General features: G+C 43.4%; 2 protein-coding genes across 4 annotated transcripts; both read right to left on the bottom strand.

The window, feature by feature from the left end:
- Positions 1-7: 7 nt before the first annotated feature.
- LOC120826926 (uncharacterized) lies at positions 8-8,039 on the bottom strand. Of its 3 annotated transcripts, XM_040189527.2 has the most exons (13): positions 7,646-8,039; positions 7,217-7,285; positions 5,564-5,588; positions 3,564-3,650; positions 3,340-3,479; positions 3,101-3,220; positions 2,958-3,003; positions 1,714-2,593; positions 1,526-1,619; positions 1,363-1,428; positions 1,179-1,280; positions 828-1,080; positions 8-718 (listed from the first exon to the last, which is right to left on the bottom strand). In XM_040189527.2, the coding sequence occupies exons 1-13, from the start codon at positions 7,697-7,699 to the stop codon at positions 471-473; spliced, it is 2,184 nt and encodes a 727-aa protein (XP_040045461.1). In that variant the 5' UTR covers positions 7,700-8,039; the 3' UTR covers positions 8-470. The 3 variants fall into 3 exon arrangements, with proteins under 3 accessions (XP_040045461.1, XP_040045463.1, XP_077937720.1); XM_040189529.2 differs by lacking the exon at positions 5,564-5,588 and having other exon boundaries at positions 7,646-8,022; XM_078081594.1 differs by lacking the exons at positions 5,564-5,588; positions 7,217-7,285 and having other exon boundaries at positions 7,646-8,011.
- Positions 8,040-8,155: 116 nt separating this feature from the next.
- Positions 8,156-15,052, bottom strand: LOC120826930 (regulation of nuclear pre-mRNA domain-containing protein 1A). The gene is made up of 7 exons (XM_040189545.2): positions 14,589-15,052; positions 12,751-12,880; positions 12,187-12,293; positions 11,621-11,715; positions 11,311-11,437; positions 10,769-10,944; positions 8,156-9,224 (listed from the first exon to the last, which is right to left on the bottom strand). The coding sequence occupies exons 1-7, from the start codon at positions 14,737-14,739 to the stop codon at positions 9,126-9,128; spliced, it is 885 nt and encodes a 294-aa protein (XP_040045479.1). The 5' UTR covers positions 14,740-15,052; the 3' UTR covers positions 8,156-9,125.
- Positions 15,053-15,477: the final 425 nt, after the last annotated feature.

Here is a 15,477-nt window from a genome sequence, read left to right as displayed (position 1 = left end):
ACTGCCATTTTTACATCAACTAGTTTAGTGACAGTCCAATTACACCATGTATGTGTAACAAGTATACAATAAAACATGAAGATTTCTGGTAATAACAAGTAGAACTGCTGTGACTGATTTCCCCCCATAATACAATTTTTATTAAACTAACATTGGAACAAAAAATTCACAAATGTCTGCATGACATTGACTAACTTTAACTGAACCAAACTTGTATTTCAGAGTTGAATTTAATCAAAATAACTGTATGGAATACTATCACAATGGGCATTATTACATGCTGCTGGTGATAACGGTTATAGGTAGAGAACAGAGACAGCTGCAGTAGACAAATATTTTTAATGTTTAAGAACCAAATGTAACGCTAAAAAAAATCCAACTGCAGGGAAGAGGAAAGTTTGATAACATTTGTCTGCAAACCAGTTTCATCATATCTATGGAGGTATATGCAGACAGAACTTGTAGGTAAATTATTTCCTTGTGACAAGCTCCAGGAGGGTGGAGGTGATTTTGTCCAGGTTGTTGGAGTACCGAAGGCCCCTGTCCATCCTGTGTCCTCGTTCCATGCGGAGCGGAGGTGCAGAGGTTTGGGAGTCCATAAACTCCTCGGGAGCATGTGAGAAGTCTAGAGGGTGCCTCGGTTCTTCAAATCTTTCAGGATAACGTGCTGGCTCATCCGGATAGCTGGCATGTTGCATGCTGGGCAACCCAAAAACCTCTGGAAGAAAAACAGCAAAAGAAATTAGTTATTAGAGCTATTTTTGGGTGATGGAGATCTTCCATTCAAGACCTTAAATCATCTATATATATATATATAAAAAGCACACCCTCATAATGTCTTCTGTTGGACTGTACAGGCACCCTGCGTACAGGATGGTGGTATTCATCAAGCTGCCCCTCAGGTGTTTGCTCATGCGGTCGCCGGCCTCTTCCTCCCTGCTCTTCTCTAAAGTAGAGTTCTTCTGGTCGTCTGCGGTCTGAATCTTCTCTGTGGGTTGTGTCAAACTGATGTTTTGGGGACAGCTCCGGGTCAAAGCTGTTGCAGTTTGTGGAGACGGCTACTCGGCCGTGGCTATTTTGCTGGAGCGACAAAGACACCATTGTTTAAAACCACGCTCGGTAATGTTCTTCAAACACATTTTTGAAATTAAACTACACGCACAGTTAGAGACACATACCAAAGCATTCTCAGATTTTTTGTTCTTGAATTCCTTCAGAAGGTCGCAAAGTTTGTTATTCAGGAAGTCGGCCTCTTCTGCATTTTCAATTTCAATGTTTTTCTAGTGACAAGGGAAAAAGACATAGTGAAGCAGGCCCCTTTAACAAATGGCAAACATTGGAAATACAAAAACACAATCTTACCAGCATGTCAAAGACACCCGTTGACTCAGAGTCTTCTCTTAGGTGGCTTTCAGCACGATGCGAGCTCTAAGAAATACAACATTTTCCAGATTAGTTGGCATTTGAACATTATGGCAGGTTACTAGTTAATCAAAACAAATAGCCCAATGTCGCTATTAACTACCTGCGGTTCTCTGTAGCGGTCAGGGTGTTGAGTTCCATAGACTGGTGCAGGACGTCTGCCAGGTGTCGGATCTGGAAATCCGTACTCGCGGAACCTTAAAACATAAAAACAAATGTGTCCACAAAAATATTGTAAGACACAAAGCATTCAGTCAGTTTCATGGAGATCCATCTTTTATTAACACTCACATCTCCATTGTGGTTTCTGCCTCCTCTGCAGTGGCATCAGAGAAGCGGCTCTTTCTTTTTCTTTTACCGTATCCCTCATCATTAGCGGCGCCTTTTAGGAAACGCCTGAACGGCTCTGGAATGTCCGACAGGGCCCGGCTAGCTTCCACCTGTCTCTGGGAGGTGAGGCTTCCTGCTCGGCTCTGCCTCGGGTTCCCGGCCGGCTCCTCCCGATACAGTTCCCTCATTTCGTGACGATATTCTCTGACGAAATTAAACAAATGGCCGTCAGTCGTCTGGTCCCTCTCCATGGATGTAGGAAAGCTCCTCCTCTTTGCCTCGGGTTCGCTCGATCCCTGCCTGCCGGCCCCATTCATGCTTCGGGGTCTTCCGGATTCCCCGTCCAGAGAACGCCGCCCGTCGCCTTCTGGGTGCACCGGCTGCGAGGCCGGGTACTCGGGACCAGCGCGCCCGCGTCTCCTGACTTCGGCAGTGTAGAACTCCTTCAGTGGATCTCTCTCCGGGTGGAGCGCTGTGACAGGAGGAGCCTCGTCTGGGTAAATCTCCTGCCTTGGATCGTACCTGGGATCCCCGCACGGCTCCGGTGTGGCTCTCCTTTGTGAACCGTCAAAATATTCCTCTTGGTACTCCGTACGATCATCTGGCTCCATGTACCCCTGTCTGTCGGTGAGGCGCCCCCCGCGATCTGCCCCCTGCAGTTCCCCCTGTTGGTACATCGAACTGTCCCTGGGCGACATGTACGCGTCTTCTTGGCCGAATGGGGCTGTGCCCGGGTGACCCCTCCCTGGGGGAGAGTACTCGTCCCGGAGTGGCGGCCGACCTCGCCGGATCGGATTCTGTAAAAAGTTCTGATCCCTATTCAGCGTCTGCCTGGGGGGAACTAGAGAAGACGGGTAAACGTTAAAACATAAGATACAGTGTTTCTGGCTTTTGTATTTATGAGGTGACTTTGTATCGGATTGTCGTAAAGGTATTAAATGGATATCACAAAGCAACTTGAAAACACTCAAATCACAAAGTTTAGCGCAGTAAAATTCTCTCAAACATCCTGCTGCGCACATATAAGAAAATGAGGATTAGTCAGTGTATGTTTATCAATGTTCAGGCTGAAAATCAATCATATATGCAAAGATCCAACATACTATAATACTATAAGTGAGAACACAATAACGTATATTATATGTGGGCCTGTCAATATCGTATCAAATGTCTAATACGTCACAGAATTTGTAGTATGAATGTACCTCTTGACGTGTTCAATTGGGCCTCCATCCCTTTTCCCGACATGACCTGAAACAAAAAAAAAAACCCGAAAAATGTCACTGAACTTTAAAGAACATTCAACTTCAATTATATTCCATATGTCCAATTGCCAAAATTGTCCCACCACTGGAGTTCCTCGTCCATCCTGCCTCTCGATTATCTCCGCTCTGGCTCGTACGGTCTTTCCCCCGTGGGTTATTAAGGATTGTTTATTCCACGTCACCAAGTCGGGCCGTTTCAGTTCCTACGGAAAAAAAACAACCCCCAAAAAGTTATGGCATTCCTCAATTTGTTTCTCTTTTTCATTTAAAAAGGAGAAACAAACACTCAAAAAGGTTGCTGTAAGTATTCACAATGCTTTACCACATATTTCTGCCGGTGTTTTCGTCCGATCACATGATGGACCATCTCCAGCAGGTTTGCCGTCTGATGACAAAGCCTACACGTGTATTTGGGGCCCGTCTGTGAGTCATTACAAGGCAGCTCGTCCAAATAGTTCAAACCTAAGAAATTAAAGCAAAAACGGGTAAATAGGATTTCAATCAACATGTTAAAATATGTATTTTAATTGCTATCAACTTAATCACCAATGATGGGCTCATCAAGCTTCATGTAATCCAGATATTGTAATATGTCCTCAAATTCCGGAATGCGGGGAAGTCTGACTGGATGCCCTGAGGAACATAAACACTTGTAGTGAGCGAAAGAAAGCATTACAACATTACGAAGATAATACAACACATGTACAGTGCATTGTTTACTTTAAGGTAACTGTGAGGGGCTTTTATCTGGTTATCAAACAGTCTGTTGAATAGTGGTGCCTTGATATGACCCACATAATTAACCCAGAGTTAGAGTGAGAGGATTGGCTCAATGCTCAATGCTCGTGGGTCACCGGGTCGGATTCGCCGCAACTTCAGGTGGAATCCTTCACCAGAAAGTCCTTGGACTCGTCCTGCGGCAGCGGATCCACTCAGATCCCGTGAGGCGGATCCTGCTGCAGAAGTTCGGCAGGTGTCGTAAGGAAGAAACGCTACAACTTTAGTCCAGAGGTTTCTCCCGCTTGTTGAGGTTACGTCCCATCATTGAGGTAACGTAAACTTAACTTCCTGTGCCGTACAAACGTCGCTGCATTATCTTTGGTGTAATTTAGTGCTTTAGGATGTAACTACACCATCGTTGTGTTTAAAACGTCGACCCATCTTTTGGGTTCCCCTTGTTCCAAACAAACCGCCACCTTCAGGACGACGGGCGGACGGAGGCCTATTGAAATGAGATCGGTTGAGAACCGGGTTTGCAGTACAAGCACCCAAGAGGCCGAGCGGAGTCAGAGAGTCCACTTCACGTAGTGACGCTGCGAATGAGTCACCAAACGCGTTATTTTGTATGAACTCCAGCGCTTCACCTTTGAACACTTCAGACTCCAGATTCCGCTCTGCTTACATTAACAGAGAGGTCGTCTCTCGTGATTCTCTCGTGCGGCTTTGCACATGTGGAAAGGAGGAGGATTTTATTGTCAACAAAAATTGACTTCCTCTGCATATTGTGACATCTTAAAGACAAAAGGCGAAAAAGGAAAAATCCCTTTTTCCTCCCTCCCAAAAAAGAAAAATCCCCAAAACGAGTGGAGAGACCATGTGTTTTTACCTCAACATGAGCGCACACAACACTTTGCCCAGTCTAAACACACGTCCACCTTTGCAGCATAAAACACACGTGGAAAAAGCCTCCGTGTCTCTCTTGTAAATGCAACGACCATAAACACTCTGTTCTTTCCACTTGGAACCCGACTCCAACAGAAAGTTTGATCAAGCAATCGGCTTGTTAGATGCGCGGGGGGGGCGTCCCTGCAGGCCTCGGCTCCCTGCGGTGACCCGTGACACCCTCCTGTGCGTTGAACCTCGCAGGCGGTGCAGGTGCACTCTCTGAGGATCTGGTACCACACAGATTTCTGTAGCCGCCATGTTTGGCTAAAGTAAATTTTGGGGCGCCATGAAGGTATTGGTGGCATGCAAGTGCCCCCCCCCCCATCCTTTGCTAATAATGGGTGAATTTGTGGTATTTCTGTTGACTTAAAAGGACACCAGAAGGTCTGAAGAAGGCTGTTAGGATTCACAAAGCTAACTTGTGCAGACGTGAAACTGAGAACAAAACAGGGCCTTTTCATTATTTAGGCCCACTTAAGAAAGTGAGGAGCATTCTCAGAGTCCTCAGAGTAAATCGAGATTCACCTGAACTGGAATTGAGAAGCCTCATTGACTGCATGACATCTGAGGACAAAAAGCACACAACTTAGTTGTGTAGCGTTGTTTGGCAGCTCAGCGAAAAGATCAAAAACATCTGACAACATATCGCCTACACACTTTGTCAGAGAGAGACGCAGTGCAACCAACAGCATATCTCTTCAGTTCATAGTTATTCTTAGAGGATTCAGTCATTGATGCTGTCCATCACAACAAGGCCACGATCACGGTGCCCTTGGTTACCTTTGTGTGTGTGTGTGTGTACCAATTCCCCTGCCAGAACAGACGGGCAAATATACTCAACGCCAGAATAGAACAGAATGCTGAAGATGAAGTCTACTTACCCGAAGCAACAAGGACATCCTCTTTCTGCCAGGGATAAAAGGAGAGCAACAAAATTAAGTCAATCAGTGCTCGGCGAACAGGACATTGGCCCACAACCGCTACAAACAGAGAAAGGGTTATATCATGGATGAAAATCAGTTTTTAACAAATAAAGGTCGACCGAGACATCAGCTCACTTGAGACACAATCGAGGTAGGCCTTTCTATCGTCGTGAAGATCTACATGCAGAGAAGCTGTGTCCGGTTTTTCGGCGACACAACCAAAAAACACATGACTAAGCATTATCGCAGAGAAACGATTGCTTACAAGGGAGTTGACTGTCACTTCAGTCCCGTCCAACACTCGGTCTTCCACGAAAGAGTGAAGAAATTCCAGCAATTGTCAAATTGACCCACAGGGAACCCAAGATCCACAGAAAAGTATGTCAGCCTCTTGTCTGAGTGCATCCGGTGTAGACAGTAGAAAGTAGGGCCGTACAGCATGGATAATAAGTTAGCATCTGCAATGCTCAACTGTCAAAATATTATGCATCTTCATTTTCTATTCCCAGCCCGACTCCATGAGTTCGCAGTGTGAGAGGACTGGGGTCGGAGGTCAGCTGTTGAAGCTTCCCAACCACACAAAGACATCCAGAGTCGCACAACAACAACAACAAAAAACAAAACACGTCTGATGCAGAAACATGACACCTCTATTTGTTTTGCGTGGGAGGGCTGCAATTTTTTGTGAATTAAAAGCCATAGAAGAAGATTTACAGTCCTCGAGCTGGCGGGTTTCTAGAGGGAGCTGCATGCTTTTTTTGTGCAAGGCAGGCAAGGGAAATGACCAGAATATGTTTACATAATAGTGCAGTAAGACAGAGGATTGAGCACATCCTCCAGGTGACATCGCAGAAAAGGACTTGCCAACAAGTCGCTCACGAATTATTGTTTCCAAGAAGACCAAGATGATTGAACCAGACTCCATTGAAGAAGTTATCAAGCTGAAATCAGTCCAGCGTTCTGGCTTTAGGATTTTCCGTCTGCAAACCATCAAAGGAGTGAAAAAGATCCACGGCTTCAGGCTTAGTATTCGATGTCTTTAGTCTCAATACTTGACAAACATGGACCAAGAAAAATGAAGGTTCATCTAAAGCTGATGACATATGAAAAATATATATAGATGGTTGCTTTAAAAAAAAGAAAGAAAGCAACAAAAGCAAGTTTTTCAAAAACAGGAAACCTGTTCCTCTCGTTAAGCAAAAGTTGTGTCCATCAAAGTCACCCACAACCAGGTGATGATTTGAAACAAATGGACAATGAAAATGCAGATCAAGTCATCTAGTTCAGTCAGAACGCAGAATCTTATTTTCCAAAACTTTACTCCACAAAGACACAAGAGGGAGCTTCCAGCATGACCTTGACAAAGTCTTCAGAATGGTCAAAGACGAAGCATTTATTTCCCCTGGTTGCTTGTTGCTCAAGGAGGGACGGCACAGTTTACACTTCTGCAGTCAAGATATGGTCCAGCTTCCGGTCGGCCAAAGACAAAACGTGTGTATTTCACTTCTGCGTGCTTACTGCCCATCAACATATATTCTTATAAATGAGTGGTGTATTAAAATCCACAAAGCTTTTTCATTTTGCGTGTCACTCTGCCCCACTGACGTGTACCTTTCTGTGTCCTGGTGTGGTCAGGTGTATCTTGTACAAGGTTTCACCCCTTATGGATTTATCACAGACCTGGATTCGGAGAGAAAACACGAATCAATCGGTATCACAGCTGCTGCACTGTAACGGAGTACGACAACCACGATCTGACATCATGAGCCTTTCTACAGAGGTAGATGAAATATTAGAAACACGTCATTTTGCAACGCTGTACCAGTCGATAGCAACCATAACCACTAATATATCTCTAATTGAGTGTGTGCGGGGGGTAGAGGGGGTATTCGAGCAGGTGTGCATTAGGTACATCTGATCTGGTTAGACCGGAGTGTGTAAACTATTACTAAAATGGTCGTGATCGCCGTGCTGCATCTCTTTCTTCCGCCATTCGGTCGCCAAATTGCAAAGTGCATGAGTAACGTAATGCTAGCTTACCCTGCATAAAATAAATGTAGACTCCTCCACGTATGGTGTTTCGAAATGGTCCATTGTTAGATGATTTACGGTTAGTTGTAGCGTTGTATCCTCTAGAAATCGCGTAGTTTATCAAATCTGAATCATAACGATCGTAACATAGCAACGAAGCTAACGCTAGCTGATAGCTAACCACGTTACAGGGAGTCAGATTTTAGCTAACGTGTGTTAGCGATTCGCGTAGTTTTATCTTGCCAAACACAAGCGAAATCGCGTGTTTATATTTACTGGATATATTGTATGAACTTCAGCAGAGTTTGTTTTCTCTCAATTGACGGAATTGCTTGAATGGGTTGCGGACTAAAGCTACTTCCGGTGCTTGTGCATATCTGTCCGTCGGAAACACGCGCTAACAGCTTCCTGGTACCGGGTCTACTGTCAGGCGTCCGTTCACGCCCCCTGTTGGCCAGGACCAACAAATGCCATCAAACTTGAGTGGCCACACACTGGACACTGCAGACAGGCACTGCGAAGATTTCACATTTTCTGTTTATTTGGTTCTAGGAATAATTTGCTTCAAATGTACAAAAACAACAGCTTAAGTCTGGCTTTGGGTTTTGGGGGCACCTATAAAGCTGTGTGAGGCATCTGCACAGCATTCGGTAGAGTTAATGATGCATCTATGAAGCAGTGTGATACAGTAAACAGGACAACAGGCTCCTTCAGTCATCATTTCAGTACAGTGAAAGTCCGAGCAGCGATGAAGACGTAGACTACAGTGAGATACCTCAGTAATTTGTGTGAACGACCATTTCATCCCGATCCATGGCGACATGGACCCATATCGTTCACAGGCATAACTCTCGTCATATTTACATGCAGATGTGAATATGTACATTGACCCATGATTTACAAACTCCTCTCAGGAGGAGGCTTTACGTAAATGATGATTACACATTTCGGTTTGCTTTTAGAACATGGATTACTGCTCAGCTTTAGAATATGGTTTCCCAAAGATTTAACAAGTGCACAGTTTACATCACACTGCATAAAACAATGATTATACAACAAAGAGTTAGACTTATAGGTTTACAGATATAGACTGGTAAAATAATTATATGAAAACAATCCAAAACACCAAACATATTATAAATGATCACACTAGGGGTGTATTTTCTGGTGCATTATCTTAAGTCACTTTAAATACAAAAATATCACACCAGCATCACCGACACCTTAAAGGGAGCAAACCGATAGGGGCTTGGGTCTGATGAGTATGACGCTTTGTTTTCACAAAGATATGAACTCACAAAGAAGACATTCTGGCAAAAAAAGCAACAGGGATGAACAAAATGTTAAAAAACAAGAACATGAGAACAGAAACTTTCCAAAATCATGAGAGGAGAACTGTGGCAAAGGCCATGACCAGATATCTAGAGACGGGTTGAGATGTTGCAGAAGCAGGGCGGTCAGGTTATCTGATCGGGAGGTGAAACGTGAGTCATTTTGAAGAATTGTAGAGGCCTCCCGGAAGATTGTTCAGACGCACACGCAGCTCCTTCCGGACCTGGGTCACCCTCGCCAGTTTGCGTTTGTATTCCTGAAAATACCCAAAGAAAAAAAAAAAAGGTCCATCAGAGATCAAATATCTCATAGCTTGAATGATTGACACTTCAAATTCATTCAACAAAACAATTTGTCGAAATAAACAGATGTAAGGAATTGACATAATCTCATTGGAAAATACATGGAGTTTAAAAAAAAGGTAAAAATTGTAATACAGTTAAGTCATTAATGTAGTGACTTTGTATTGCATTGTGTAGAACAAAATGTGGTGTTGGTTAAGTCGAATTTAAGTTATTACACATTATTACACAACGTGTGTGTATTCTTCCAAATACTACAAGTTGTGTTGCTCCCCCCAGTTCAGTCTAATTAGAAAAATACACCATCACACAAACATAAAATATAAATTGTGTGATCATATTTAACACTTTTTTTTGCCATTTCAAAACCCCCAAATCTTATGTCAGTAATCTTGCCACAGCTTCTCAGCTAACTTGCTGAATGGTTTACTTCCATTTGTTAGATTATCAAAATTAAAATGAACTTCCTTCCTCGGATTGTTTTGGGGAATAGAACATAAGGCGGGTTCAAGTATTCAGGTTTATCTTCACTGTCCGTACGACACAACCAACAAATCTGCAGGGAACTCATAGTGGCCGATTGAAGTAAAATATAATTTATGGCTGAAGGCAAAGCCATCGACAGATAAATGTTTTACTCCTTAAAAACAACAGAACACGTGGTGTTGTAGATCTGAATTCAGGGGTTTTGTGCAAGAAAACACATTTCCTCACCAAATTAAGGGTGAGGTCATACTGCATAATGACATTAGTCCAATCACAATATCTAATAATCATCCAAACTTTATTTGACTTTTAATAACAAGTTTTCCTCAATTAGAGTGATTTTAATGTTTATTCAATTAAGCTCAATATGACTTTGAGCGTGTAGGTAACATTTACTGTTTCAATACTATAAAACAATAAAGAAATTGATATTATAGACCATCTTTGAAATTTAAAATGTAAAAGCAAAATAAAAGCACTCACAAAATCAGTTTTATTTTTTATTTTCAGTTTTTGTTTTATTACAAAAGACTTGACTTATTGAAAATACAAATATGAAAATACTTTATCCTCTTGGTATCCTGTGGATAAAAGGCTCGACAGTTATTGTAAACACAAAGAGATAATTACTAAGAGAAAATAATAATAAAATGTGTATTTGAGTTCTATCAAGTTCAAATGTTTTGGCTGATACTTACCGTAAGAGTAAAGATTGAACCAGGTTAAATGACAAAGGCTAAATGAACAAACATCTACTACTAAGTGCATCTACTCGGGAATCTCTGGCTTGTTTAAGGCCGACAGGCGAGACCACCAAATGGAAAGCTACGGTGTGAAACTACGCGTGCTACATGCTGAAATACATTAAAACAAAAAGGGTTATTCAAAAGAAGTCTGCGCACACAGCTACACAACACAGATGAACATGAGGAAGAATAATGATGACACAATAAGGCGAGGTGGACAGCATGTTAAGTCATGGAACAAAAAATAAAAAAAGTGATTTACGCACGTCAAGTTTCTGCTCGTTCTGCGTCAGCCCGTCTTTCTGGCTCTGGAGGAAGACCGTTAGCGTGCGCGTGAGTTGCCTCCGATCATCGATCTCCGCCGCCAAGCGGCCACTGAAGTCCGCTAGCAACATGCAGGCCTCCTCCACCAGCCGGGAGAGACGCTCCCCCGATTCCTTATCTGAAGCGCAGAAAGCACACAGAGAAAATAACAAGTTTAAAGGTTGCGCATCAATACTGGCACAAAGGAAACAGCCGCCGTTTACTCACCGGCAAAACAAACACTTTTTACGATGCAAGATAGAAGGGGGTTTTATCTTTGTACTTGCCGTTTCCTGCTTGAGGGCCCTTCAGTTTGTTTATAATGTTTTTAAGTGTAGGCAAGGGAGCTGTGCTTGGTGCGCTCCTTGTGTACGGTAAGTCAAAGCAGTTAAACAACGTTGCCTCAGCCTCCAGAAGACACCGTTCTCCAGACAGATCGTTACTACAAAAGAGTCTCCTGTTGAGCGATTGTCGGGCAATGAGAACAGAAGAGTGATCCTCCTACCTGTAATCCTGTGAAGCAGCGACGTGTCCTGCACCTCGGCAGGAAGGGACGAAATGCGCTGACGCAGCACCGAGTCTCCAGACGCTGCGTTCTCCAGCTCCTGAAGAGCTCGGATCAACTCTGCAGTCTGATGGTAGCGGGAGGATGATAAGCAGTGAGGAGAAAAGGTTCAAATGTGGTCATTTTATATGTCAAATACAAATCAGCAGCAGCGGAGAAAGGAGGTTGTGCGGTACGAATCCATCCAGAGGTCCGCCCAAAGAAGCGTCATTAAAAAAAGGACCTCTCCCGGGTTCAGACCATATTTCACCTGAGGGGGCTCTGCTGGGGAACTCTGGGAAGCGAAATCTTCATCGTTTGGTCGGATCTCCTCATACGGTCTCTTCTTCGCCTTCTTCTCTCCATCTGGGATTTCAAAGAAAACACAAACGGAGCTTTCGATAAGCGTCAGCTGCTGGCCAAACACTTATTCCACCCCAGCCAGACACTAAAACAAAGAATGAACGTAATAAAGTAAGGGAGTGGTTTCTTTATCAATACTAAAACACTATGCATGTAACATTTAGGACCACTAGTCCCCACCAGTAATCCTAACTGATGCTGTATCGCGCTCTTATGACTAATGCTCTTACGAGCATGACAGAGAAGCTAAAGTTCACAAACCCAACCGGCTGTGATTTCACATCATCATAACGTGAATTTACCCGCCACAACAAAAACAAAAAGATCATTGCGTCCGGATACAGTAATCCAGCAATACTTAGATTAGAAAAAGTTATGTAATTTCCGTCTTGCGCTACCAGTGACTGGGGGAAAGAGATAACGCAACGGTAGGGAGCCCACACTGGTTGAGAGGGGCGTCGGTGGTGAACTTACAGAGCACTTGGGAGAGCTGCTCCAGCAGGTTGTTCTCATACACAGCTCGCTCCTGCCAGATGGAGAGGACCCGACCCAGCTGTTTCTTACAGCCCTCCTCGCCATCTCTGGACAGGAAAACACAAGAGAGGACAGGGTGGAGGTCAAACCACTGTAGGACGTGTTACATTAAAATACCATATTTTATTAGGTTAGTCCCTTCCAAGAGGTGAAAATCACATTAAAGCTGTAAAATCTCTAGTTTCCGCAATCATTCTTGCCATAAATCTGTTCTTTTATTAATCATTTTGAGAGACAGATATGTGTGTGACACGTGACGCACATTCTTCTCGCAGCTTAGTTTGCATGTTTGATATTCAGGTTAAGTAATCATGTTCCTTGTAATTCCACATGTTCCACAACAGACTGTTATTAGCTGTATTGGTTACATTAGAAGGAACCCTCATAACCATAAGCCTATAAAAACATAAATCACAGTCTGACCGTAACACGGTGAGCCAGTCATTGTGTCGGGGTGATTCATAGAAATGTGGCTTAAAGATGATTGGTAATATAAAATCTGACCTGTAAACATGTTTGAATGCGTCGACGATGACCGGAGCAAAGTCCTGTGTGAACTCTGGTCCCTTCTTCTTGCTGTTCTGAATGACGTCGTTGGCCAAGTAGAGGAAGGTCAGCTTGCGTGAAACCTGAGCTGCGTGCGTTAAAATCCACACACACACACGTATTAAAGGGAGGCATTTGATCAGTATTTACATGACTGAACTTAAAACGCAATGAGAGGTCGATGAGCCAACTAAAACTTAAAAACTGATGAGGATGATGAAGCAAGCCAGATTATTGTATATTAAAAGTTACTCTTCCATGTATGAAATGCAGCAACCCCCCCCCATACTCATAGCAAACAACAGCATCTGTTGATGAACAACCAACAAGTCACACAGGTCAATCTTCCCTGTAGATTCACTACATTTCAGGATAGGTTGGGAAACAATTACATTTCAAAGTCATTTGTATTTTCTTAACTCTAATCACACAATGTGGTATTTGTCCACCAACCATATTGTAACAGTCACATGTTGAAGAAATGTTGCATTTCTCTTTGTTGCTGTAGGCAAGTAACTGTAAACACTGAGCAGAGCGTAAAGCTCAAGAGAAATGAGCCATGCAAAAAAATAAAATAAAACGATACGTTGAATGTTGGACATGTCGCAAATCATAGGAGTGCATTTACACTGCACATTTACAAGTATAAAGCGGAATGTCATTGGATTAGAGGTACGGTCTGTACTCCTAAAAAGGTTTGGTACAGAAGAAAGGCAAGTCCATCCCAGTATCAGCGAAACCTCACGGCTGACCTAGTGTTCAACTGACAGATTAATGATGAACTTCCCAGCAGACCGTGGAGAGCGAACATGAAAACGCATAAGAACCCAACCACACATACAGCGGTTACAGAGCAGCATGGGCTTTTATTCCAAGTGGTGTCAGGCAAATGGAAGTCCAATATACATTTCCAACGTGTTCACCAACTGGCTCTGGCTACCGTGTCAGTGCGAAGATACTAAAAGGGAACAATGAATGCAGAAAGATTCATTGATTTAATGGGCACTGCTTCTCGGCAGGTGCATTGCAACGAGAAATCTACTTTTTTTTTAAAGTTGTACAATTGTTTGCACAATATTTTATACCAATAAAGATATAAAAGTACATGCACGAGTTGATAGTTGTGGACACTTGGAAGCAGAAAAACCAGCTGTAAACACAGCGTTGATGTGGCATCACCTTTTCAAAAGAGTTTGATACTGAACACCTGGACTAAACTATGAGACAAACGTGAATGGGGGCTACAGCTCGTTTCATTTCATTCATTTAGAAAAGCCACACACAGTCCGAACGCAACCATTGAGCAACATTACACACATCACGTTATAACTTAGTTAGCTGTTAAACGCGGGTGAGTCAACAGTTTACAGCTGCTGACGTTATTGCTCAAATCGTAGCACTTTCATTGTACTTATAATGGCTCTTATCTAAAGCAAGTTGTAAATGGGCTTATTTGATGACATTGCAGGTTCTTGTTTCTTGTGGGTTTGCCTCCTTATGGGTTGAAAGTCGCTTTGGATAAACGCGTCAGCTAAATGGCATGTAATGCAGTTAATGTAACGCTCTAAATGAGACTAGCGTTAGCATTAGCTGGCGCTCACAGCGACACTGCGCCGGGAAGCTTTGGAGTTACACTTTGCTCTGAAAACGTGAGTTTTGGGGAATTCAAAATAAGGCTTTAGCCACAGCGAGTCGGCTCCCGCAGCCAAAGGCTACACGCACAGCGAGGTGCGCGTGCGTCCCGTGTTGACGTTACTGACGTCAGTCGGCTAAGTGTTAGCTTTAGCCGACCTTACCTTTTTTCAGTTCGTTGAGCCAGACGTTGACAATGGTCCTGGCGTGTTTTCTGTGATGAATGAGCCACAGCGACAGCGTCTGCACACTTTGCTGCGAGTTGCTGAGCTCGGACAGTTTCTTCTCTAAAGCCGCCTCGGAGAAGGCTGACATCTTGACGAGATTAATCAACGTTAAAAAAAGGGGGGGGGGGGGCTACGACACCAGGAGACGGGCCGCTTTACGGTTTCTCCCAACTGTGTTATCTACGGCAAGTTAGCCGGTCACTAACCTGACGCGAATTTCAGCCATCCAAATTGAATGTAATACGCCGCCTTCCACGATATAAAGACTGGTTTGATAATGCTACCTGCTCACCGCCGTCCCCGTGAGTAACGTTAGCCGTGAAGAGCGGCTGCCTTTCTGCTTTAGCTTGTGACAAAACCACGGCAGCCTGCAGGAGCGGCGCGCTGCGTTCATGTCAAGTTGGAATTTACAGACACATCTATAATAAACCAGTTGTATACTGTATTTCATTGATGACAGGCTGTTATCATTTCAGATCATATTCATTATTGGGGTTAACCGGTGAGTTGTAGGCATAGTAGTTTTTGTGAGATAACTATAAACAAGCTTAAAACAGAATACAAGTTGCAGTGGAGTTTATGGAAGCAACAGTAAAAAGCATCCACTCCATACTTGAATCTGGTTTAATTAAAGGCAGCAGCATACAGGTTGTCTTCAGGCTCATTTGAAGCTGCAGTTTCAGCAGACCGCCGCTCTGAGACTTTGTTCCAGAGAAAAAAACTCTCCCAGACGTCAAACATGTATTTTGCCCATTCAGTGCTTTATAAACCAACAGGATGATTTAAAAGGAAATTCTTTGTTAGACATGAAGCCAGTGTAACAACC

This window comes from Gasterosteus aculeatus, chromosome 10 (genome assembly GCF_964276395.1).
Source record: "Gasterosteus aculeatus chromosome 10, fGasAcu3.hap1.1, whole genome shotgun sequence".
Lineage (NCBI taxonomy): Eukaryota > Metazoa > Chordata > Actinopteri > Perciformes > Gasterosteidae > Gasterosteus > Gasterosteus aculeatus.
The sequence above is the reverse complement of the archived record's forward strand: the minus strand, read 5'-3'. Positions and strand labels throughout refer to the sequence as shown.